Source organism: Mus musculus, chromosome 6, assembly GCF_000001635.26.
Source record: "Mus musculus strain C57BL/6J chromosome 6, GRCm38.p6 C57BL/6J".
NCBI classification, from domain to species: Eukaryota; Metazoa; Chordata; class Mammalia; order Rodentia; family Muridae; genus Mus; species Mus musculus.
The window spans coordinates 33,949,700-33,974,810 of NC_000072.6; the positions used below are offsets into that span (position 1 = coordinate 33,949,700).

Sequence of the window (25,111 nt, forward strand, 5' to 3'; positions counted from 1 at the left end):
ATCTCATGCTCATGGCTGATTAGTGTTCGAGCCAGCAGATCCATTGGGGAAAAAATGTTGTCAGTGTTATCCTCGTACTCAATTACAGAACTAATGCAGAATAAAGAGGCCACTGGCCAGCGTCTAGTCTCTTTGCTCAGAAATTCTCCCTTGGAATACAAGTTAATGCGTCAACTCAGCATCCTCAGAGCTTCCAAAAGATTTTTTCCCTTTGAGCAATTATTTGTATATAATTCATATATGCTAAAGTATCTTATTCTGTAATCTGTCATTTTTTTGCATATTATATAGATGCTGCAGGGATAGATTGTGTGCTGTTTACACAGTCCTGGTGTTTGAACCCGGGCCCCTGCATGTGCTAGTAGCTGCATAACCAACAGAAGTTTCTTAAGCATCTATTACTTCTTTTCCTTCTCTATGGCTTGGAGGTACTTTGTTTATACTCTAGGCAAATCATGAGCTTTAAAACTGCAGTAGAAAACAGTACAGTGGGCTGGAGAGATGACTCCGTGTTTAAGAACATAGGCAGTCTTCCAGAGGACCCGGATTCCAATTCTCAGCACCCACATGGTGGCTAACCCAGCTGTACCTCCAGTTTCAGGGGATATGACACCCTCTTCTGGCAACTGTGAGAACTGCACAAGCATGCTATACAGACATACATGCAGGCAGAAGACTCATAAAATACAATCTTTTCTTTTTTAAAAGAAGATTTTTAAAAAAATAGTATATATACAAGGAGGAGGTGATTCACTTTCCAGCCTCCTTCCTATTGTAATGTGCAGGGGATTAGCCCTTGGTTCCCTAGTTTTTGTAATTTTATAGAAGGCTGATATTATCGGAAAGTAAGTCAAATTAGGGGCTAGGCAGCGGAATTTAACTCTCATTGAAACATGAATGTAGCAACAAGAAGGGAGATGAAAGCAGCAAGGATAAAGACCAAAGGGAGGAGGTACCCATGCTTTTGAGTGTGTGTCTCAGTCAAAGGACAGGCTGCTCTCGCTGTGTGCCCTGAGCTGGACCCTGCAGAGCCCCTCTGAAGATGCTACAGTGGAATGGCTTCCTCCCGGAAGGAGATCAGGGCAGCTTTATGTCTTCACCGAAACACTTTGAATTATAAAAAGAAATCAGAGGATCAAAAGATGCAAGATGGTGGATAAAATATGTTATAAGATTATAACTCAATAATCATTGATTTTTCTAGCATTTTCTCCTGGCAGAGAGGTACAGAGCATCTTAGTTATTTAGCACATCTGTTGGTTGAGACGAGTGCCTAGTGCTGGTTTCTGCCCTTTTTCTCACCCCACCGAGACTGAGCTAAGCAGCAGCGCTGCGGCCCTGGTACCTGCAGCTTTATGAATGTTGCCACCAACACTTGGGCACAATTCAGAAGTGGACTGTCCCCATCCCTCCTCCAGAGCTTTCCTGGTCCCCAGACTCAGCTTCCTGGTTTCTTCACTGCCTGTGTTCAGACGAGAAGCTCTGGCTTCAATCTGTTGAGCAGTGCCACAGCAGAACAGTACAGGGTGTCCTGACTCACCTGCTGATCGGAATCAAGGGAACTCTTCTCAAAGTGCCTAGAACATCAAGTAAGAAGGAACTGAAGAGTCTCTGTCTGCCTTCAAAAGGTCCAGGTGGGAGTGGGAATCGGTGCAATTGACTCCGTTAGCCTGCCTGCTGTCACCACACAGTGGTCCCAGCTCCCACAGTACTGACTGGAGAGGCGTTCACTCACCGGGAACAGGAGGGCTGTCTGCATTGGTGCAATCTAGGCAGACTGCTGAACCTCCACAGGGCAGACTTGGGACTTTAACATGCAGTCTGATGGGCTGGAGCCTGGGACTTCTCGTATGAAAAAGCTAGTAAGAACAATAAAAGTTTTAATCTTGTAATAGTTCCGGGATGTGCTAAGCACTACAGAATAGAAATATTTCCCCAACTGCTATACCAATCTCTGGGAACCTCTGTTGATATTCCTTCTCTCTGAGAACCCCTGTATGTAGTCAGGTATTGGCCTCTCTGGTTTGCTTTATGTCCTTTAAATCGCCTTAAAGTACCACCCTGTTATGTGGATAAGTTAATAGCTATGAGAAATCATTGATAACACATTAACTTTATTCTCTCTGAGCTCCTCATCTGACATCTCTTTCCAGGTCCTGGTCTCATAGCTCACACTCACCTCTATGCTAGGCTTCCTCTGCTTCCTGCCCTGTGTTTCTCTGCTGTACTCCATGCCCCACAGACCCTCATAGCATTCAGGTAACCATCTGTGCCTGCTTCTCCACCATAACTAGGAGCTCTTCCATGACCTGTGCATTGTTCACTGAACAAAGTCTTCCTAGGGCTTGAGAGGGTCTGCATATGCGAGCACTGAGAAACAAGATGATTGCAGCCAGCATGCTCAAAGCATTGGGCATGTAATCAAGATCCATGCAAGTATACTATAAACCCAGTATGTCATGTTCGCCCCTTATGTTCCTGGGCAAGAACTGCCCACCTTTATATTTTTACACCCTTATATTTTCTTCTAGCCTAGACAAAACCCCACATAATCAGAAATAGAAGTTAGACTATACAACCTAAGGCCTAAATAACGGACAAGAAGATGGATCTGGGGAGATAACTTAGTTGATTATTAAGTACTTACCTTTCAAGTATAGGGACCTGAATTCAATCCTAGAGCCTATGTAGAAATGCTGCCATGTTAGAGCATGCTTATAATTGTAGTCAAGAAGACAGAAACAGGTATATCCCTGCACACATACCTGCACTCAGGAATGTACACACAACCAGAGACACAGAAAGGTTAGATAGGAAGATGGGTTATAAGCTTATATGCACTATGGTTGCACATTGTGTAGAAAAGAGTGTGTGAAGGCATGCACACATAAACATGCAATCCTTAGAGAGCATGGAAGGCCCTCAGGAGCCTATAAAACATCTGGTGAGCAGATCAAAATCTCTCTATATACATGTGAGTTTTTTTTTTCTTCTCTGACAAGATATCTGTGCTTTTAGAAATTTTTCAAATGATGCTATAGGATCCTAAATCTCTTCTCTTCAGCCATCTCTGTTCACTCTCATACTTACCTTTGAGATCAAACAGCTAGGATCAGAGAATGTAGCCACAGGCGTGATAAAGTAATGCAGCCTTCCCCGGCCTGGTAGTGTGCCTTGGGGCTCCCCCATCAGAGCCCCCCATTTGGCTGACCTCACCTCTCCAGCCTTTCATGCCATTTTGCTTGGCTGTCCCATGAGAAGGGACGTAGGTGAGCTGGAGCTGCAGAGCCCCAGGGCTCTCGCTCCCTGGAGGGCTTAGGACAAAGGAGTCCAAGGTCTTCTCTCCTTAAACAAGTCCCCATGTCTAACTTTGCCAGTACCCTGCTTTGAGGAGAGGAGTCTTGCCAGTTCCTGCTACTCCTCCATCATCCTTACATAGTCCTCACCCAGGTTTTCAGCTCTTACTAAGAGACTGAAGGTTTATTCCCTCTGATTTTGCTTCTCTGTAATAGCAGCTTCGAAATCTGCCAGAACTGAGCCTGGTTCCAACCTGATCTTTCAATTTCACCTGACATTACACGAGTCACTAACACCTCCATGGACTGTCTTCTGACTCACACTTACTCTTCCTCTAAGCAGTTCTCATGTCTGTCCCTGTTACTGTCCATGCCTCCACTGCTCTGTCATATCCAGAGTAAAGCATCTTTCGGCTGAGGTTCACACTTCCATTCTCTTCCCCTCAGCCATCCTATGAATGAGTTGGGATAATTATACCCACATCTCTTCAACTAACTTTTTGGCTCAGTTCTTAGAGTAACATGTTTATACTGTAACTAGCCCATATTTTTTGCACTTAACCAGATGGCTTCTCTCATATCTGCCCTGGACTCTCCTGTTCCTGTGACTTATGGTCCATCCTCCATCCTTTGTTCTCCCTGGTTGAATGACTTACTCTTAAATTTCTATCCTCCAATACATCTGGAAGTCCTTACTCTCCCCTGAAATGGTTGACCAGTTCACTTTTCTGTTCTCTGAGGTCATTAACATATTACTTGCATCTCCCATATAATGCTTCCATATGGCCTATGGTAGGTATTTAATAAAGCAATCATCATTTGAAAGATAAGTTAGAATCTACAATGACAAATATATGTCTTGGGAAAAGTTCTAATAACAAAGGCAAAGTCATCAGCGCACACATTATTACTAAAGGGTAGTAATTCTGAGTGCAGTGAAATGTACTTGTAATCATATTATTGTCAATGTTTGTATATGTCAACCAAGAAAAAGATATGAGCCATGCGTAAGGCTAGCACTTTTAAGATGCACCCAATTCAATATGGAACTGCCTGAGCATAATACCATTATTGATAAAATTACATGGTCCATATGGTTGGCTCTTTAATTGAGCAGTTATTTGCCATAGACTGCAGGAGGCCTACTCTTTGCTGACCTGTTAAAGGCAACGGAACGAGCTGTGTACCATTACCCTCTGTGAAAGCAGAAGCGCCTGTCTTCTTTCCCCTCCCCATCCTGACAGTGAATGCCACCCACTTTGCATATGTCCACCTCTGCCTGTGATTATGTCATCAGATGTTTGTGGATGGTTTTACTCTAGTTGGTCCTAAGAGAGAATTTTGCCATTGTGATTGTCCATGAAGGACAATATAAACTGCTTTAGTTGGCAAAGATATATGTCATCTTTATTTGCTGTGTGTTGAATTGCTGACTCTTCTTTAGATCCAGTGGTCATTTTCCAACTCTTTAATTTATGCATGAGTCAAAAAGAAAAAAAAATTTACTGAATATTTTTAACAAAATAGCATAAGGTTTAGATAATTTTTTATTATACTCAGTAAAAATGCAAATGTGTGTGGCTTATTTGCAAATGCAGGCATTAATAACTGATATTTAAGTAGGCTAGATTAGCAATTTTACTGATATATTTCAGAGATTTTTTCCAATAATTTGCACACTCAAAATCAATTTGAATATAACATGTAAATTGAATTTAATTTTTTGATATAAAATTGTAGTTATCAGCTTGAACCATTAAATTTACTGTTTAATATATGCTTTCCAGCTCACTTGGTAGAATTTCATTGCGCCTTATCTATATAAATTTAATTAGGCTTGATATCATCAGTATATTATAGAACTAATTAAAGATTTAGATAAGTGCTGAGGGGACTTATTGAAAACTCCATAAAGTTCCATTTGGAAAATGAGATATTCCTCCTCCAGTCATTGTGAGGGGAGGAAACAGCAAGAAGTATCTCTGGTGGTATTTCTGAAAAATTATTTAACTGGATTTAATGGACTTATTCTATTCTTTGAAGAGCTTTTTAATTACTCTGTATCTGTGTTTAGTCCAACAACAGCTACAGTCTTCATTTAAAGGCTTTAAAAATCCTCATCCCCCTGCTGCCTCAAGGCAGCTATCTGTGGGCATGCATGAGCATGTGTGTTTGAGAGTGCATATGCGCACACAAGTGTGTATACATATACTAGTAGACAGAATAGGGCAAGAGATTGTGATCACAGAGTCTATGGTGGTATTTACTGAGAAGTGCTCACAAAGAGACTAAAACAGAAAGATCAGAGTGCACCCGCCTCAAACATGCTGGGGAAGGAGAACAGGTAAGCATCCAGCCCAATCCGGAAAACGAGATGAGAAACCCTGGCAAATCTTGCATGCCCACTTATTGATTCTGCTATTCTGGGTGAATCGTGTTGTAGAAACCACTTTTGAATTCCCCTGTATCTGCATCTCTGCAATAGAGTCGAAAGCAGATTAGTTTAAAAGACTGTGATTTCCACTAAGTGCTTTGTGTCTTCATTACAAAGCATAATAAAGCTTTTTATTACAATGAAGCTGCCATTACATCCAATTGAATAGACACTGAAATAAAGCTGCCTCACCCACATTTCCCAGCACACTCTGTGCTCTGTGTTCTTGTCAAAGCTGTGTGTGTGTGTGTGTGTGTGTGTGTGTGCTCGCGCGCGAGTGTGTGCTCACGCATGTTCCTGTACCAACTGAGTGACACAATGCATACTAGAAAAATAAAGTAGAAGAACAAATAACAAATGGAGGCTGCCTGCAACCTGGCACACTGTCGTTTAGTACAGAGGCCCTGAGGAATGCAGGGAAGCAGATAAATTGCTGTGAACCCGTGTGGTGTAATGGAAGGGTACAGGCTTCGGGCTCAGGATGCAGATTTAAATAAAGTCCAACCTCATGCTGATGAGCTGTGTGACCCAGGGCCTCATCTCTCCCGCTCCCTCTGCATAAATTGCACTTCCTGGAACATGGAAATACTATTAATAATGTTGCCCTTTCTTCCTTCTCCTCCCCTCCTATGGCTTACAGCAGTTTTGAGATGCCATCAGTTGTAGCCTAATTCAGTTAGTTTTCCAGAAATGGAAACTGAGGTACGATGGGATTGAACAGCGAGATCACGATTCCCAACTAGTAGTAAAACAAGGACTGGAAGAGACACCATGGGAATGTCCCAGTGCCTGTACTGCCACACGGAATGTGAGAGAACAGACAGACAGACCTTAAGGACATCCTGGCTACACTGCTGAGAGTTTTTCCCCTCAAGCGACAGTTTCTGAACACTTGCCCCTCCACCCCCCACCCCCCACGCCCCACCCCCCACACACACACACAGTTTTTCTGCCCAAATGGTTTACAAACATTCACACACACCCAGCCTGAGATGTGCTCTGTAGAAACATTTGGGTCACAAACTAATGTTTGTTTCATCACATCTGAAATGTTTCTCTCTGAAAAACATTACAAGTGAGCGCCAGGAAAGCAGGCTTCTAACAGAAGCGTCAGTGTGAAGTGAGGGTACACTCACACACTTACTTTAGAACATCCAAGGTGTAATTGTCTGCTGCTGACCCATAAGAGATGTAGGGTGTCACCCAGTGTCACCTTCCATGTTGGTGTTCTTTGACTTAAAACTTTAAAAGCTGTAGTGAGTGGTGCTGTGGTCTTGAGTGGTCTTCTCCTCCAGGTAGGAATTTATTGAGAAGGAAGTGGGAGCGTTGCGTTTGGGAAACAGGCCAGAGCTGTGTCACTGAAAGGGACAGGCAGAGGTTTCTTTGTTGTGTCCTTCCCACACTCCTCTCAGTGACTCCTGTAGTGTTGATGTGAAATACTGATCTAACGATGGCGCCTGGTCTCATCATGGAACCAGCAACTTGAAGTCTAGGCAGAGTAGGTCGAATCCTATTTCTGACCCATGGATAACTTTAACTCATCCTGCCACTGGATGGAGCGGGTTGGAAAAGAGGCTAAAAAGAGTGTTTGCTCTGGAGACCTCCTCTCCAGCTTCTTTCCTTGTAGCTTTCCTCTCTGACATAGAGGTCATGTGAGCAACGTGTGTTTGACAGAGAGATAACAAAGAGGTGACATACTTCCTGTCATCGACTGTGACATGTAGTCTACTACACAATGGACGGCGACAGCCTCTGATAACATTCTGTATATTTTCTTAAAGCATTACAAATTGAGGCTGTGGCTATAAAGGCTGCAAGCATAAAGGAAATTAGACAAACAGTCCCATCTCTGTCTGACCTTTGGTTCGGACTTCTTTTCCTTTTAGGGATCAGCAGTTATTTTCTTTAAAAATCTGTATCCTTAGTACTGGAGAGGATATCGCAGTTAAGAGCACCTACTGCTCTTGCAGGGGCCTGGGTTCAGTTTCCAGTCACATCAAGCAGCTCACAACCACCTATAATTTCAGTTCCAGGCAGTTCTGGGCCCTCTTTTGGCCTCTGCAAGCACTGGCATGTCCATAGTGCATACATACAGACAAAGACGTAGGCACACACCATTTTAACTTTTTAAATCTATAACCTCTGAGACCTCAGGATCCCTGTCCTCTATCTTCCTCCTACCATAGCCTCAACTATAAAGCAACTATAAAGACTCAGTTAGTCCTGGCTATAAGTGAGGATCCAGTTTATCTATGCAAACAGCCAGGTAGCTACAAGACGTATCTCTGCGAACTGACAGTGGCACCACACGTGTCACACTTTGGCAGCCACCAGCATCCTTAATACATCCTTGGTAGGTTTGTGCACTTCCACCTCACCTTACAGCTTCCCACAGGGCTGCCGCAAAGGAGACCACAGGGCTTCTCCTGCTCTGTAAGTGTGGATTTTGTCTCCTTACTTTTGATTTCCGTTCCTCGTAAGCCAGCTCAAATAGTTTAGGTAGAATGTTCTATGTAGTCGGGCTAGCATGTTGTTTTGTTATCAAAATTCAGTCGTGAAAGAGAAGATTCAGTCTCGATGCTCATTTTTACCCGGTGACCTTAGGCAGGTAGCTGGCCCATATGAGCTTTTGCTAAGTCAGGTGTGCCTGCAAAGAGTACCTCAGGAGTAACTGTCAGATGCTAATTGCTCCCCTTAATTAATGTCCTTCTTAATAATGAACATTAACACAATCATTAGTGAATCTTTGGCTCAATTATGTTTCTATTACTCTGTAATTATACATGGAGAACTGTCGCAATTCACACCCATTTTTCTAATAAGGGTGAGCCATTATTTGTTACTATAAAGTTTTCTTGAGAACAGTATTTCTTGAGAACAGTGCAGAAGGATACCAGTCACTTAACCTATGGAAGTGTGGAGTCCTGAGAAATGGCTTTCGCGCATTTCAGGGGCACTTAGTAAAAGTGTTTCCACATCTGTCAGTTTGGGAGATCTTAGCTGCAATTACCAAAGGGAAGCTCTGAACTGCAGCCAATGTCCTGATTAATGGGTAAATGCTCGCAGCAGTATTGGCTGTGGACTAATGTCTTCTGTGTACTTAAGTCAGGGTTGTAGTTCATAAAATTTGCATTTTTGTAATAGCTTTATTGAGTAATAATTTACATGCCATAAATATTAACCCTTTTAAAGTGTGCAATTCACTGGTTTTTAGTGTAGCTAGAGTTGTACAACCATCATCACTGGCTAATTTTAGAATATTTTCATTGCCCCACCAAGAAACCTTGTATCCATTAGCAATCACTCCTCATTCCTCTGCAAGCCCTACCCCTGGCAACCACTAATTACTTTCTGTCTCCTCTGGACATATCATATAAATGGAATTATGCAATAAGTAGTCTTTTACAGCTAGCGTCTTTCAATTAGCATTGCACTTTCAAAGTTCAAAACATTAGCATTTCTTAAAGTTACAATATGAAACTGACAGTTAAAATATGTATCCAGGGACCCACTCCAACCCCTGACCTTTCTCTTTTCTTTCTGTTTTCTGTTGTTGTTTATTTGAGGGGGTAGAGCATAGGGAGTAAGAAGGTAATGTGGGTTTTGTTCTTATTTTAGATTTTGCAGAGTTGAAGATAGATGGCTGCCGCGTGCGCTAGGCAAACACTCTAACCTGAGTGATGCCCCAAGCCCTGTGTTTGTTTTTGTGTTTGGTTGGTTGTGGGGTTTTTTCTGCGGGGGGGGGGGGAATTGAGGCAAGCCCTTCTGATATAACCCAGGTTGGCCTTGAACTTGCAATGTAGCCAAGGATGGCCTTCAGCTCCTAATGCTTCCATGTGCTAAGATTAGAGGCGTGTTCAACCACGCTTTGAATTGTGTTTTTTGTTGTTGAGGAGTTTGTCTGGTTGGTTGGTTGTTGCTGTCTGGTGCTAAAGAGTGAACCCTTGGCCTCCAGGATGTTAAGCAGGTGCTCTACCAATAAGCCAGGCCCCTGGTACTGTGTTTTTATGGTAATATAACACACATGAGTAGAACCCACACATCTGAAGTACACAGCTTGATTATATCTTGGGATGTGAATGTCTCCTGGTGAGCATCATCAGGATAAAAGTACTGAACACCAAATCACACCAAGAAGCCTCCTTTTTGGTCCTTCCTAGGCATCCCAAACCAGGCATTTCTGTTTTGCTCAGTGCTCTTCTGTTTGCTCTGTGTGCACCCACATACAGGGCATAGCAGTCAAGCCCTGCTGCCTGCCCCACAGCAAGCCCGTCCTGGCCTTGCCTTTGGGTTCCCTCCTTTCATTACCATTGGTGCCCAAGGGAGATAAAGCTGCACCCCAGCTCTCCACACGCAGACACACGTCCTTTCTGATGCTCTGAGCAGCTGCCCAGCCTTGGTGTTGCCTCCTTGCTTTTGCCCCCCACTTTCCTTCCAGACACCAGAGATCTCTTCACATCATCTCTTCACATCACAGTGTGGTAGGCAGGCTAACCATCAACTTCCCTCCTGGATCATGTGTGCCAGCGCCAGAGGGGAACCTAGGCAGACAGCGTTGTAGCCCTGTGCTGGCCTCTCTAAAGCCTCCTCACCTGCCTTGCTACCATGTAAATTTTTAACTCCAATAAAAATGTTATTTCTTGTATGAAACTCCATGCCTTGATTGCTCTTCACTAGTAGTAAGTCATTTCTTAAACTAAGGTTTTATTTTTAAATTATTTTTAGTCTTTGAAAAAAAAAAAATACTGGGTGTATCCTAGGGCTAGCATTAACCAGGTAAACAGAGGCATACACTGCCTCACATTTGGCCTCTTTCTATAGAAGGAGGGCAAATGCTATATAGACTTTCTATCTTCAAAGGCCCTTTTATATATAGACTTAAGAGAGTCTATGAAAAATCCTGGTATTAGTCTTTTTGTTTAAAAAAAAAAAAAGCCTTTAAAAAAAAATCGTCATTCTACTCCTCAAAGAGTTACAGTCTAGTCCACCCAGGACTCCTAAAATGTATTTTCCTTTGGTTAATCTTATGTGCTATATTTTGTTTCCCTCCAGACACTGTATCCAGGTTCAAATTTCCCAATTCTACACCAAAACTCCAGCATCCACCTTAAACTCCAGCATCCACCTTTGCTGTGAAATGCTTCCTCAGTTTCCAGAGCTTCAGTGGAAACTCTGGAGGTGTCTTAGTTAGAGTTCCTATTGCTGTAATAAAACACCATGAGCACAGAAACTTAGGGAGAAAGGGGATTATTTGGCTTATGTTTCCACATTATTCATCGTTAAAGGAAGTCAGGACAGGAACTCAAGCAGGCCATGAAGCAGTGCTGCTTGCTGGCTTGCTCCTCATGGCTTGCTCAGCCTGCTTTTTTTATAGAACCCAGGGCCACCAGCCCAGGGATGACACCACCCATGGTGACTAATTAAGAAAACACCTTGAATCTTAGGGAGGCATTTTCTCATCTGAGGCTCCTTCCTCACTGATGACTAGCTTGTGTGAAGTTGACATAAAACTAGCCAGTGCAGGAGACTTTGGATTCTGGCTAGCTGGAACTTTAACCTCCGTCCCATTACTTAGTCACTGCATCGGTTACCTTTTGCTGCTCTGATAAAAAATACCATGACCAAGAACAACTTAGGGAAGAAAGTGTTTATTCTGGCTTTCAGTTCCAGGGGCTTAGCATCCATAATGCCAGGGACAGTGTGGCAGACTGATCCCATTCAGCAGCACACCAGGAGCAGAGGGAGTAAAGTGGAAGTGGGACAAGGCTACAAACTCTCAGAGCCCACGCCAAGCACTGAACGTCCTCCAGCTAGGCCCTACTCCCTAAAAGTCCCATAACCTCCCCCAACAGCAACCGACAGCCGGGAACTAGATATTTAAATACATGAGCCTCTGAGGGACATTTTTCACTCTAGTCACCATGTCCACCAAGTTCAGGTGAAAGCTTCCTTACATGGTTGTCAGCGAGAATTCCTCATTTATGCTCTGTGAATGGCAACTGTCCCTCACACACATCCTAGCAAGATCAGTTGAGATGCTGGGTAGAAGGGACCTATGAGAAAAGATAGTCTTCTGTTTCCTGTGTTCTTACTACCAGCTTACTGTGTCCTGACCCAGTCAAGCATGTATTGTGCCCAGTAATGAAGGATATTAATGACAGTAGTCTCTGCTGAGGTACCAGTACCCTTCTCCCTCTTGGAGATTGATTTTGTTGAGCTCTAAGTTTAAGGACTTAAAGCTGTGAGGAAGCTTCCAGAAGGTTGCTATGATCTGATTGGCAGAGAGAAACTGTCATCAGCTGTCTGAGGCTTTCTCTTAGGAGTCCCACCCTTGCTGTAGCCGAAGAGGCCTCTGAGACAGGCTGACTTCTTTCTAAAATCTCTCTTGAGATTCTCCATCATCACTGCACAGGCTTGGCCTCAAACCACCTGAGTGTTGTAACCTGAAGTTAGACAGTGTCCACAGAAGTCAGGAAACTAATGATAAGTAGTGAATTTGTGAGTTTCTCATAAGGGGAAGTAGTTAGCCTTTTGTGGCGAGATATTCTTTTTCCTTTCTTTTTAGGAATGCTGAATCTCTTCTTTTATTAAGTTCTGATACTAGTAGATCATAACTATTTTAATAATGTAGACAAGCTAAAAGATAGTCTTTAAATTTGTCTCCTCACATCCCTTCCCCTTCTCTAGGACTGTCCTTTATATGGCCCTCAGGTCTCTCACATCTGGCTCCAACTTCCTGGCTAGCTTCTTTTCCCCTCCTTCCCTCTCTACACGTCCTTTGTACTCCAGTGGGGAATGCTGGAGGATCCTGTATTCATATTTCTATATAAATGCTTGTACAACCTGATGGTGCAGCTTGGGATCTTTACCATCTCAGTCCATGTTGCTAGTTCTCTCCTGAGAAGAAGAAAAGTAGTATCCGAAAGACTAACTGTTCCCACAGTATCTGTCCAACATCAGACAAACCCAGGCTACTAGTTCTCTGTATGTATACACCAAGAGATGTGAAAATATGTACTAACATTTATTTTGGTGAGAATGAGGCCAGAGAGAGGAAACCTAGCTTATTCATAGGCTGACATTTGAACAGAAACTGAACTAAATCTCTCTTAATTGATTCCCCAACCCTTTGTCCCTTTACTCCCATTTGATGTTCCTTTCTGAGCTTTTTTTACTTGGCTGTGGTACAAAATGAAATAGAGCTATGAAGTGCATCAAAGGAAAGATTGCCATTGCTTCTTTGTCCTAAAACGAGTCCTTGTGTTTATAGCCCTGGCCTCCCCACCAGCCATGGCCAGACTGGTTTCCAGGTCTGCTCTCACTTCCTCCCATCCTTTGAGCGCAGGAGGTTAAAAGTCCTCCTGCCATGGTCATGTGGGCCTTTCTAAGCTGGACTTCCTTTTGTAATGATTCGTTCTAAATTCTCTAGAGACCATTATGTTATTTCTCCTTCTTTATTGCTGTTCACCGCCCTTCCCAATTTACTAACATTTGCCCTTTCCACTGCTCCCTTATCTTGCTGCACACTAATTAAGGCATTAAGTGAGATCAGTTGTAAAGCCAGTGTCCTTAGTATTCCATAGATGCTTCCTTCTCTGAGGTTGTTGTCTTGCATTTAGCATTACCCTTTGTTGGGCTTTCTGCCTGTGTCCTGTCAGGGGGAGCCATTCAGAATAAATGTATTTTGCTAGCTACAACTTTTAGACTTAGTATATCAAACAGTTTGCTGACAGCCAAATATGTATCACTCACAGTGGTCTTTTCACCCACCAAATTCACAGTTCCCACAGCTATCCATCACGTATGTCAGAGTCTTTGAGTCTTTAATTAAGCCCTGCTGGATACTGTACACACTTCCATTAGCTCCGTCCTCTTTACTCCATTACTTTCCTAATTGACATCCATCCTGAGTCACATGTCCTTGAATCTCAGGTGGCCCATTTTGTAGCTTTGGTTTATTTAGGTTTTCTCTCCTTCATAAATAACCTAAGCATTTAGTTAATACACCCTCAAGTGTTTGCTATTGGGACCTGGTGATTTGCATATGCTTACACTTCTCAAATAATCCTGGATTTCAGAGGGAGCTGGGTTTCCTCTAGCAACTCTCTCTCTCTCTCTCTCTCTCTCTCTCTCTCTCTCTCTCAACCTGTGTGTGTGTGTGCGTGTGCATGTGTGTTTTAGATAGACTCATGAAAGTCAGAACTACTGATCTTCCTGCTTCTACCTCGAAAGCAGGTGATTACAGGTGTGTGCCATCAGACCCAGCTGCCAGCCTTTTACTTTTTAATCATGAAATACATGGTCTTTGTTCGTACTAAGTGGAGAAGTCTCCTAACAATATTGACAAGTGTTGAGATCTCGAAATAGAAAGAAAAGGCTGAGCGAGTGTCACATGAGAGTCCAGCAAATGCTGCCTGGAAAGCAGAGAGAGAATGGGTTTCCGTAAACCACCTCCTCACCCTCACCGGACTGTCTCCACAGTTGTGTAGTGGAATGGAACTGCCATAACTGTCAGCTGCTATAATCAAGCCATCACCTCGGTCTCTTCAGCACAAAGTCCTAATGAGTGGTTTCCAAGCAAAGCCAAGCGATTCCATGCAATTCCACAGATCTTTGTTCTGAAACATTTCCAGGTAGACAGAATCTTCACATTATTAATGCCGAAGCCAAGGTTGGTATACACGGCCCAGCAGTTCAGTCCTTGCCCAGAATGCATGTGAGGCTCTAGGTTCAGTTCCCAGCACCACAGTAGAGAAATCAGTGGATGGACAGATGGGTGGGTAGGTGCAGAACCCATGCCTTGTTAACCCATTCACTCTTTCATCCCATCCTCAACACTAGCCATTCTTAGCACCAAGCCCTGGTTTTTGTCTCGTGTTCATGGCCCCCTTACTCTTCTATCATTCCCCAAGTGTCAATACATGAGGAATGGCCTGGACCAATGGGGAGACTGAAACCCTGGCTTGGCTTGGCTTTAAATTTAAACATTTGACCCTATCTCGAAAAACCAAAATAAATAAATAAATAAATAAACATTTGACTTCTGCCATGGACACCTTTGACCTAGGCCTAGACGTGATGTTATTTCTAAAGAGCAAATACGAGAACCCCTTGAGGCTAAGGAGCATGCCTTCCACACGGAGTTGTCACCTGTGGTATTCCTGGATGGCTCAGCATTGTTAACAAGGTCAAGTCTCCCTCTGAAGCAGCACTTGGCATTATCTATTGAAAAGTTATTGTTTCCTTTACTTTACTTAAAGATGAAAGGGCCACAGGGCCTCTAAATTATTTTTCAGTTTACACCAGCACTTGCCTCCAGATTTCTAGTATGTGAAATATAGATAATATATAATTTAAGATTTTCTTACTAATTAGTAAACAATCTGAGGCTTTGTTACTGCCAGAGGGCAATATACGATGTGCCTTTTTTCACCCTGTGATATCAGATAAATTATTTTTTAAAATTGAAAACTCTCCAAAGTGCTATCCGATAAACTATTTTAATTGAAAAGACTCTAAACTGCTATTCAGCACCGCATAGCTCTTCTTAACCCAGGCTCACCTTTTGGTAATCAAAAGAACATTTACAGAAGTATGAGACAAACACAATTATGAAAGTAAAATGAAGGCCTAAATAAAAAATCACAGAACAAGAGGGTAATTCTATTCACTCTTTCATATTTCATTATTTGATAACATCAGATGATGAATCCATCAGAATTGCTTTGGCAAGTGCAAACAAAAAATGGTCCTGATCAATATTTATTAAAACCTTCAGAATGGGAGAAGGACTTGAGCTGACTTCGTAATGTAGTAAATAATTATTCATATAAACAGGCTCCGACCAAAGGCAGGACTAGACCAAAGAGACACAGTTTTAATTGTACTGAATGTAAAATACAAATTGGCCTCTAGTCCTCTTGCAGAAACCTTAATTTTAAAAATTATCTGATAGAGTGGAGAGTGACATATAAATCCTTAATTGTTGGAGTGAGAATTTCAACCTTAGATATTTTTAAATTTAGAATGTATTCCAAAAGTGGAATGAGGACAGAGTTACCAACTAAGAGCATGGGGAGACATTCTCTCCACTCTCAGTGACTGTAACAGGAACGCTGCCATCATCTCAGCAGCTACAGGGATGGACTCATCCCTGTTAGGACTGATGGACTGGCATCAGTGGAATTCCTTTGTTTTAAGCAACTGCACTTTCTGAAGGGAAATGAAGCCAGACTCTGGCTACAGCTGCCCAGCAGAAGTTTGGAGAGAGATACAGTCCTGTGGGGGGGGGGGGGAGCACAGCTGGCTTGGACTTTTGAAGTCTCCAGGCGCAACACCCCAGAATTGTGAAAGTGTGCTCACTCCAGAATAAGGATGATAAGTAACTGCTTGTCTGCCCTCCTCCCCCAACTTTGGAGTGCCTTGGGATCTGGCTTCAGGCCTCACATTTCAGGAAGTACTCTACCCCTGAGCTAAATCCTCAGTCGTTTCAACATTGATGAATGTGGTAGAAAAAAAAAAAAAAAAGAAAGAAAGAAAGAAATGTAAGTAACTGAGCCACCAAAAAGACAAAGCAAGCCTTGAAAACACAAAATTCCACACCATGCCTACCTATGGAATGATTATCTGTGTCATCAGTGGGGAGAATATGGGCAAAATCTTTTCTAAAATCCATTCTGCAGCAGCCTGCCTAGGACAGAAACCAGTGTAATCTGCTAAAAGTATTAAAACCCATCTCAATGTAAAATGCTCATCTGAACCTGCCATCGGCTGGCTGCCTGGAACTTAGCTAGCTTCTCTCCTGCCTTTTCTCATTCCTGAAAGGCAAAGAACTTTGCTGCATTTCAAATTAAAATTTTCAATCATGTTTGTAATAAACTCTAAGCTCTTTGAAGGAGAAGACAAAGAAGGACAATTATATTATATTTTAATACACCAATTTATTCTCTGATACACAGGATTATCGTCTGCTTTATTATCGGCCTGGAAAGTATCTGGGCTAAGATTATACTTGTTCATAGTGTCTGCAGATCAATTGCTAATGCGCTTGCCTGACATTGCTTGGCAACAGTTAGCATCAGCGAGCCCGATGGCAGCTCCATGATGTGAAAGGGCCAGTCAGGGGACTTGGTACCAGGGTAAAACTCCAAAGCTACCCGCAGCGCATAAAGAGCACCTCTAGAACCCCTCCGGCCATCACAGGAAGCCAGCCACCAGGGAATTGACAGCATTTGTCAAAAGGCACAAGGCCAGTTAAGATGGCATGCAAGACATGCAGAATCCTGACTTAGCTGAGTCTCCCCTCTGTAGGTGCCCCTCAGGTATATACGGGATGGTTAACCGGTTTATGGCGTAATGAGTTCCTTTCTCCTCTTTCTTCCCATTTCCTTGTTTATTATTGTATGTACCATTAAGGAGGTGGAGAAAACAAGAATTGAGTGTTTCACCTGATCGTGGAGTTGCCCTTTTCTACTGGGTCTTCATTACAGTGCTTGAAGTACCCAGGTGTAGGTTAAAGCGCCCTAATCTGACATCTGAGACCTAAAATATTCTAACCTCCCAAATCCTTTGTGCGCTAGCCCGATGCCACAAGTGGAAAATGCCTCCTGACTTCATACATACTCTCACCAATGGTAAGGGCTACCCCAGGTCCATCACACATGATGGTAGCCTCTCTTTCCAGAACAGCAGTCCCTTCAGAGGGCTGCACCCCCAGGGACCCAAGAACCTGACACAAGAGCCCACCACTCCCAGTGCTGCCATCTTGAGGACAAAGCCTTCTTACCTAAAGGACTTTTGGAGAGACCTCAGGCCAAGCCACACATAGCAGGTGTGTAGGAAACATTAATTTAGACTTAAGTCCAGTTGCCAGGCTAGCTCACTATATGCATATATAGTCGCAAAATGAAATCAACTGAAGCAAAACATTTCTGGTTCTAAACATTTAGAAAAGCAGTATCCAACCTGCAGGCACACACGTAGCCACAGTGAGCATGTGGTGGTCAAAGCCAGTTCTTTCCACCACATAAGTCCCAGGAATTCAACTCTAGTCCCTATGGTTGGAAGAAAGCACCTTTTTACCTAGTGAGCCATCTCAAATACTGTTAGATTCAGGTCAGTTTTTCATATCAGGACCCCATTCTTCCTTGTGTAACAGCCTGTCAAGTACACACACCATAGTTTCCTTCTTCAGACATTCAGCAATAAGCACTGTAATTAATTCCGTATCTTGGCTATTGTGAACACTCCTGCAATAAAGAAGAAAGTGCAAGTATCTATTTGACCTAATGACCTTTTTTCCTTTGGATATGAAGTCCAGAGTGGGACTGCTGGGTCATATGAGAGTTCTGTGTGTCTCAACTCTCTACATCTACTCTATATCTACTGTCTTCTATAATGGCTGTACAGAGAGGCAACCAACTTTCAAAAAGAACACTTACCTCATCCGTTACCACCTTGGACAGACAGACAGACAGACAGGGAAAAGTAAAATAGGTAACAAAATGGAAAAGTTAGGCCCTGAACTCTAAGTTTGGAGCCCTAAATTTCAGGTCCACAGGGAGCTATTCAGCCATAACTGTGAGGTTTGTCTAAACAAAGTGTGAACTACCACAGGGCTGGCTGTCACTTCAGCAGAAGATGGAGCTGGGGTGAGTTAGTCTGAGAATTCTGTCCAGTTACACTAAAGCACAGCCAAATGGACTCAGACAGTGTTTGCAGTTAGTCCCTTTGCCTTTTACACTTTCATCCTCTATTACCTGGGCTTTGGAAGACATTTAGGCCTTGAAATCCTTTAGTTTGAGAACCAAGGCAAGTCACTCATGTTCTACAGCTGAGCTGCTTCTGTGTACAGTGTGAATTTTGATACCCATCTCAGACGGTTGAATATACAGATGAATCTACAAGTTAATATTGTTAAATATTACTACAGCAAATACAGACCCAAACACAGCAGGAGCTCATAGCTTCGTACATTAGCCATATCTAGGCACAGATTTTTACCATAGATTCTGCCTTCTATGGTGTTTGCTAACCAAAGAACCAAAGAATTCAGGAAAAAAATATGTGCAGACTTTGTTTTTATCGTTATTCCCACAACACAGTGTGTTCGAATGGTGCTGAATATTTTACATAATCTAGACAGGATTTTCAAATATATGGAAGAGCCAGGCATGGTGGCACACACCCTTAGTCCCAGCACTTAGGAGGCAGAAACAGGCAGATCTCTGTAAATTCAAGGCCAGTCTGGTTTACAGAGTGAGTTCCAGGCCTGCCAGAGAGAGAGCCTGTCTCAAAGAAATAAAAGATTAAAATGCAAAGGAGAACTATATAAGTTTTATGCAAATACTATGTTATAAGGATTTTGGACTGGGGGTACTGGCACTAATGCCCCCAGCTACCCAGGGCACCTATTTAAAAACCATTTAAAACCTTGGACTCTGAAGTCCACCAAGTAAAACAAGGCAGATGGTAAAGGTATACCCATGGAACCCATGAATTCAGGCCAGCCCCCAGCGGGCCTTCCTGTATGTCACCTGCACACAGACCTGCTATGAGGGGCTGTAGGCCCAGGAAAAATTGCTGTGGGTGGAAGAGATGGCTTTAGGGGGGCATTCTTCCATCGATTGTCCTACAGGAAACCTAACACCATTTGCAGTAACCTCAGTCACAGTGGAGACATGAACTGAGCATGGCAGATTGAGAGGTGGGAAGGTGTCAACTAAAGCTCATCCTGCCCCTTGTGTGTAAAATGTACAAAAAGCTTTCAAAGAGAAGTCAGAAAATCCTAACACTAAAAGCAAAAGGTTCAAGCAATTTGTATATACACATGTGCCGGACTGCTTGCACTGAAAATGTAGTGTGGCTTCATGCCAGAACCATATGCTAAAATCAAGTCTTCCTCCACGAGTCACTTTTGGTCATAATGTTTAATTACAGAATGAGGAAGGTCACTAAGACACTCTGTCTGCTCATGATACTTTGGGAAATGCAACCAAAAGACTCACAGCAGAGGGCAAGGGGAACCCTGGGCAGGCGCACACTTGGTCATAGAGCACATTCTAAAATGAAACCAAACTCCTTTTGTCCTCAGTACAGGCTACTCAGTCCACAGCTAGCAGCCATCCTTTAAATGTTAGGGGGTCCTTATAAAGAGACTCGCTCTACAAGGCCCGAGCTGGAAAACATCTAAAGCACATGTATGTTCACTAATGCAACACAGGCAGCCACGTACAATGCCATCTGCTGTAAGCTGGGGTGCCCTGGAAGCTATGGCTGCTGTTCTAATGCTTGATGATAAAAACCATGCTTTTATTTTCCTGAAGTCTCAGTGCGTACCCATCAATTATTTATTCCTGTTGAATTCCGTGATTTTACTTCAATCTGTCAGTGTTTTATCATGGAGGCTCATTTTCCTTTCGTAGTTTGGGGCATTTTCCCTCTTTCTCCTTAGGGCATCTGTAGCACCTTCCCACCCCACGTCAGTCATTCTACACATTTATTAGGCCTCGCTACCGGGTAAGGTAGCTTTCTCAGAGATAAATGCATTTCATTCTGTCTTTAAATATTTATGTTTCTTTATGATCTAATGTATCATCATGGTTATAGGGGAATTGCCCCCTAACTATAGAAAATATGCCATCAGTTGCCTGTCAATTTTGTTTAATAACTCGGCTTTGCAATTCTGGTGCACTGTCATCTGAGGCTCCTGAGAACTCCTTTAGTCTCCCTGTTGCCTTCAGAATGTCATTTGGGGGTTTATTCAGGCTGTCAATGCACAGAAGATATTGAAACATTAAGTACTTAAATTCTGCGCCCTCTGTCACTCATCACCACAGAAGGTCCAGGGCTGGAGTTCCAGGCATCTTTGTCTTGTTTACTCCCAGCAAGGAATGGCAGTCTCTGTAGAAAACCAACCTGTCTCCCTGGAAACAATTCATCAGACTTCTCAAAAGAAATCCACTTTCATCTGGGTTGATGGGTTCAGTGTTGCTTTTTAAGATAAATGATGAAAATATCAATATCACAATGCAAAGAACTCCAATTCATTTTGCTTAATCTCAGTAAAAAGTATCATAAACCATTTACCACCTCTGTAGCAGCCTCTGCTTCTAGGCCCTGAACATCCTAGATGTGGGAGTGGTTTAGTAGTTACTCTCCTCCCAAAGACCCTGGCTTGAAACCTCTGACATTTATAGTCCAGGGTGTAAGACTCCCAGACTCCATGTTCTTCCTGACCCCTAGGTAGTTCTGCACGAACCACTCTGTTATGCTTGCAGACAGGAGCCTAGCATAACTGTCCTCTGAGAGGCTCCATCCAGTAGCTGACCAAAACAGATGCAGAGACCCACAGCCAAACATTAGAAGGAGTTGAGGAAGTCTTGCGGAGGAGTTGAGAGAAAGATTGAGGGGCCCAGAGGGGATGGGAACCCCATAGGAAGACCAACATGGACAAGTAACCTGGACCCTTGGGGGCTCCCAGGGACTAAACCACCAACCAAAGAGCATACAAGGGCTAGACCTAGCCTGCCCCTACCTCCACATATATGTAGCAGATGCGCAGCCTGGTCTTCATGTGCCCCCTCCCCCAACAATTGGAGTCAAGGATCTCCCTGACTCTCTTGCTTGCCTGTAGATCTTGTTCCCCTAACTAGGCCGCCTTGTCTGGCCTCAGTGGGAGATGATGTGCCTTGTCCTACAGTGACTTGAGGTGCCAGGGTAGGTTGGTACCCAGGGGGGACCTCCTCCTTCTCAGAGGTAAAGGGGATGGGACATGTAAGGGAGGAACTTCGATACAGATTAAAGTGAATGAATAAATGAGTGAATGAATGAACAAATGAATGATGGAGTTGGGGAGAGAGAAAAGAAATATATTACCATACTCAAAGATGGCTTCCTTCTCCTATAAGATATGAGGTTTTGAGGAGTTTTTTTGTTTTGTTTTTTGTTTTCCCCAAGATATTTCTGATGAAGAAGAAACAAACTCAAGACCCTATGTGCAGGAATAGGGGTTCCTGAGCGAGCCACTGAAATGTAGAGGGTTGCTTTGCCGCCCTGCCCACACCTCCTACTTTCTTCTAGCTGGAAGGAAGGTGATGACCTTCTTCTAGGATGCCTTTTCTGTCCCTTTATGAACACCCAGGCACACAAAGCTGCCCTAACACCATTATTACTGTTATTGGGTTACTATTGCCATAACTGTTGTCAGAGTTCATGTTTATGAAGTACTACATTCTAAGTGCTTTATGTGAATCAACTAAAACTTACAGTAACCTTAAGAAGAAGGCAGCATTATTATCCCATTACCAGAAGAAAGCCATGTTTCCCAGAGTCTCCAATAAGGTAGTGTGTGAGTGAGGAGTCGAGTGGGACAGAGCCTGCCTTCTGGGTAGTCAGTAAACAAGTAAGTATACTAACACGCCAATAACTGAATGTGCACGTAACGATGGCAGAAGCACTGAACTTGCTCTGACTTGCTCCCCCAGGCAGTACTACGAGATGCTGTACAACACAGCCGACGAGCTCCTGAACCTGGTGGTGGACCAGGGTGTGAAGTACACAGAGCTAGAGTACATCCATGCCCTGACCCTGCTGCACCGAAGCCAGACTGGTGTGGGGGACCAGACCACCCAGAACACCAGGCTGCAGAGACTCAAGGAGATCATCTGTGAGCAGGCTGCCATCAAGCAAGCCACCAAGGACAAGAAAATAACCACTGTGTGATGGAGTGCACCTCACTGGGTGTGGGTGGGGTTCCCAGTATGCACGGCCACAGACTCTAGCTGCTCAGCATGGCCTGAGCTGGCTGTGCTCCATCTACACTGAGGCTTAGTGGGTAGGCGGTGGATTATTTTCTCTTTAGTTTTGCTTTTTCATATGAACGCTAAGAAAGTTTGCAGTACAGAATGTTGCCTAACAAACACTTTAGTCTATTCTCAAGGGATGAGGGTGGGACAGGGAGGAGGCCATGCCAAGTTGCTGGACTCTGAGAAAGGAATGAAGGAAAGCCGACTGCCACCTAAGTTTTAGGACCATCCTGAAATACTTAATAAGGCCTGTGGCATAAGCAGTCGGCTTTCTCTGGTCTTAGCCTTGTCAGTTTATAGTTTAGTGTAGTAAGTATATGCACATTGCTTTGTCTCCATTGCCAAAATCAAGTAAGCGCTTCTCAGCTGGCTTCCCAGCCCAAAACAGATCTCTGTGAGCCTAGGAGATAGCGGTCCTTTATCCCAACCCTGGGACAGACTGCACACTCTAGCAGGATTGTTCGCAGGCTGCTGGTTTGGTTTTACAAGCTTCTTGTTTTATTCCTTCTGTATTAAAACCAGTTAAGAGCAGTGACTGTCCTTCCAGAGGACCAGGGTTCAAGTCTCAACACCCGCAAACAGAGGCTCATAACCCTCTGTAACTTCAGCTTCATCTGACCTGAGGCCCTCGTAGTACTACATGCACGTGGTGCACAGACATACATGCAGGCAAAAATACTCATACACACAAAGTAAAAAAAAAAAAAAATGATCATAAAACTATTGCTAAAAATAGTAGGGAGGGAGAAAGGTGACTCACTGTTAAAGAACTTCCATCTCACACACCATCCAGGGTAAATTGTAAGGAGCGTCCTCTTGCTCCCATGCACACTGTCTTACTGACTTGGCTTGTTGCTGTGACAAAACACTCCTCGACACAAGCACCTCAAGAAAGGAAGGTTTATTTAGCTAACCTCAAAAGGTACAGCTCATCAGAGCAGGGAGGGTGACAGCAGGAGCCTGAGGCAGGGGCACTCAGGAAGCATGGAGCAGTGCATGCTGTGTTCAGCCCGCTTCCTCCTTTCCGTGCAGTCCAGGGTCTCAGCCACAGTCAGAGTGGGCCTTCCAACCTCAACTAATATAACTCAAATAATTCCACATAAGCAAGGCCTATAAAACACTGACCAAAATCAACACACGCACACACCATCTACACAGACACACAAAAATAACTTTAAAAAATTTTGACAATGAAAAAGTAAATCAATTATTATAATAAACATTGAAACTACTAAAAAGTTGAGAGAGGTCTAAAGCAGTACAAGTATTTTGTATAAAGCAATACAGCTCAGGTCTGCTTGGCTGAAAGCAGGGAAGACGGGACATTTCCCCACGCAGCTGCCTCTGAAGCTTCTTTTTTCTGTTTGTTGGTTTTTGGTTTTTCAAGGCAGTATTTCTGTCCTGAACTCACTCTACAGACCAGGCTGGCCCGGCCTTGAACTCAGAGATCCCCTTGGGATTAAAGGTTTGCACCACCACACCCAGCTGACTTGCCCTTTCCTGATATGGCTGCCTGCAATGCTCCAGGCCCTCAAGTCCTCTCGCTACTCAAGGTTCATAGGTCACTGGACACAACAGTTTATCAACAAGGATTCATCTTGAATACACTAGGGAAGGAGAGACAGAGGACTGGCCATTCAAGGTCACTGTCAGACCCTGAGGGAGGGAATTTTCACACTTGTTTCTAACAACTTTGGACTGGATGGGAATAACCAAAAATTAAAAACTGTTTTGAGATGCTTAAATATCGTATGTTGTTTTTCTCATGTTCTTTATTCCGCAAACATTTCCTAGAGCCTAATGTGTACCAAGTGTTGCTACGCTTGGGCAAGATATATAGACAGAGGACACCTTTCTATCTAGCATTTAGGAACTGGACTTGAAAGCCAACAAGTTCATGGCCAAAGCTGAGCTGGAAGCCAGAGCCATGCATCGAGGCAGGGAGCCATACCAAAGCTGCAGGACGGCCTTCCAGTGTCTTCCAAGAGGGACCGCTTTGGTTTACAAATTTCTCTGTAATGGCTGCGGTCTCCCAGCAGCCACTGTCTGTCTTTCCCTCTCCTCCCCACCGGTTCCGAGCGGTCAGGGTGGTTCCAAGCATGTGTAAGAGTGGATCTCTGCTTTGCCACAATAGTGGCAGACCGGAAACGCCAGCTCTACACAGAAAAGGGTCACAGGGGCCTTTGTCCGGGCATTCAAGCACAAGCCTTTGGTGATTCACTGGTATCTATTCGCCCAATTACAAAGCCAATGACACATTTAGTAGTTGGTTGAGTGGGAACGAGGGATGGCATAGCCACCTCAGAACCTTCCACCAGTCGGGACACTGAAGGTTTGTACAAGGTAGGGCCCTCCTTTGGTAAGGTTTTGTGAGAAGGATTCAGTGTTGTTCACAGTCATTACTGGAAAGAACTAGAGTAAGTACAGATAGCTCAGCCATACATACAGCCACAAGAGCTGTATTCTACCATGACAACCTCTCCCTAAAAAGTAAATAAGAAAAGTACTAGTGCGTCCCAGCAGGAGGGCATTGGAAGCAAAGCTCACCATCTTCTCTTACATGTGGGCAAATGAGA

General features: G+C 43.6%; 1 protein-coding gene across 1 annotated transcript in view; it reads left to right on the forward strand.

The window, feature by feature from the left end:
* Exoc4 (exocyst complex component 4) overlaps positions 1 to 24,280 on the forward strand; it is a 724,890-nt gene extending 700,610 nt beyond the window's left edge. Inside the window, exon 18 of the mRNA NM_009148.4 lies at positions 22,215 to 24,280. Coding sequence (NP_033174.2) covers positions 22,215 to 22,452 — 238 coding nt within the window. The 3' untranslated portion in view covers positions 22,453 to 24,280. The remainder of the gene's footprint in view (positions 1 to 22,214) is intronic.
* Positions 24,281 to 25,111: the final 831 nt, after the last annotated feature.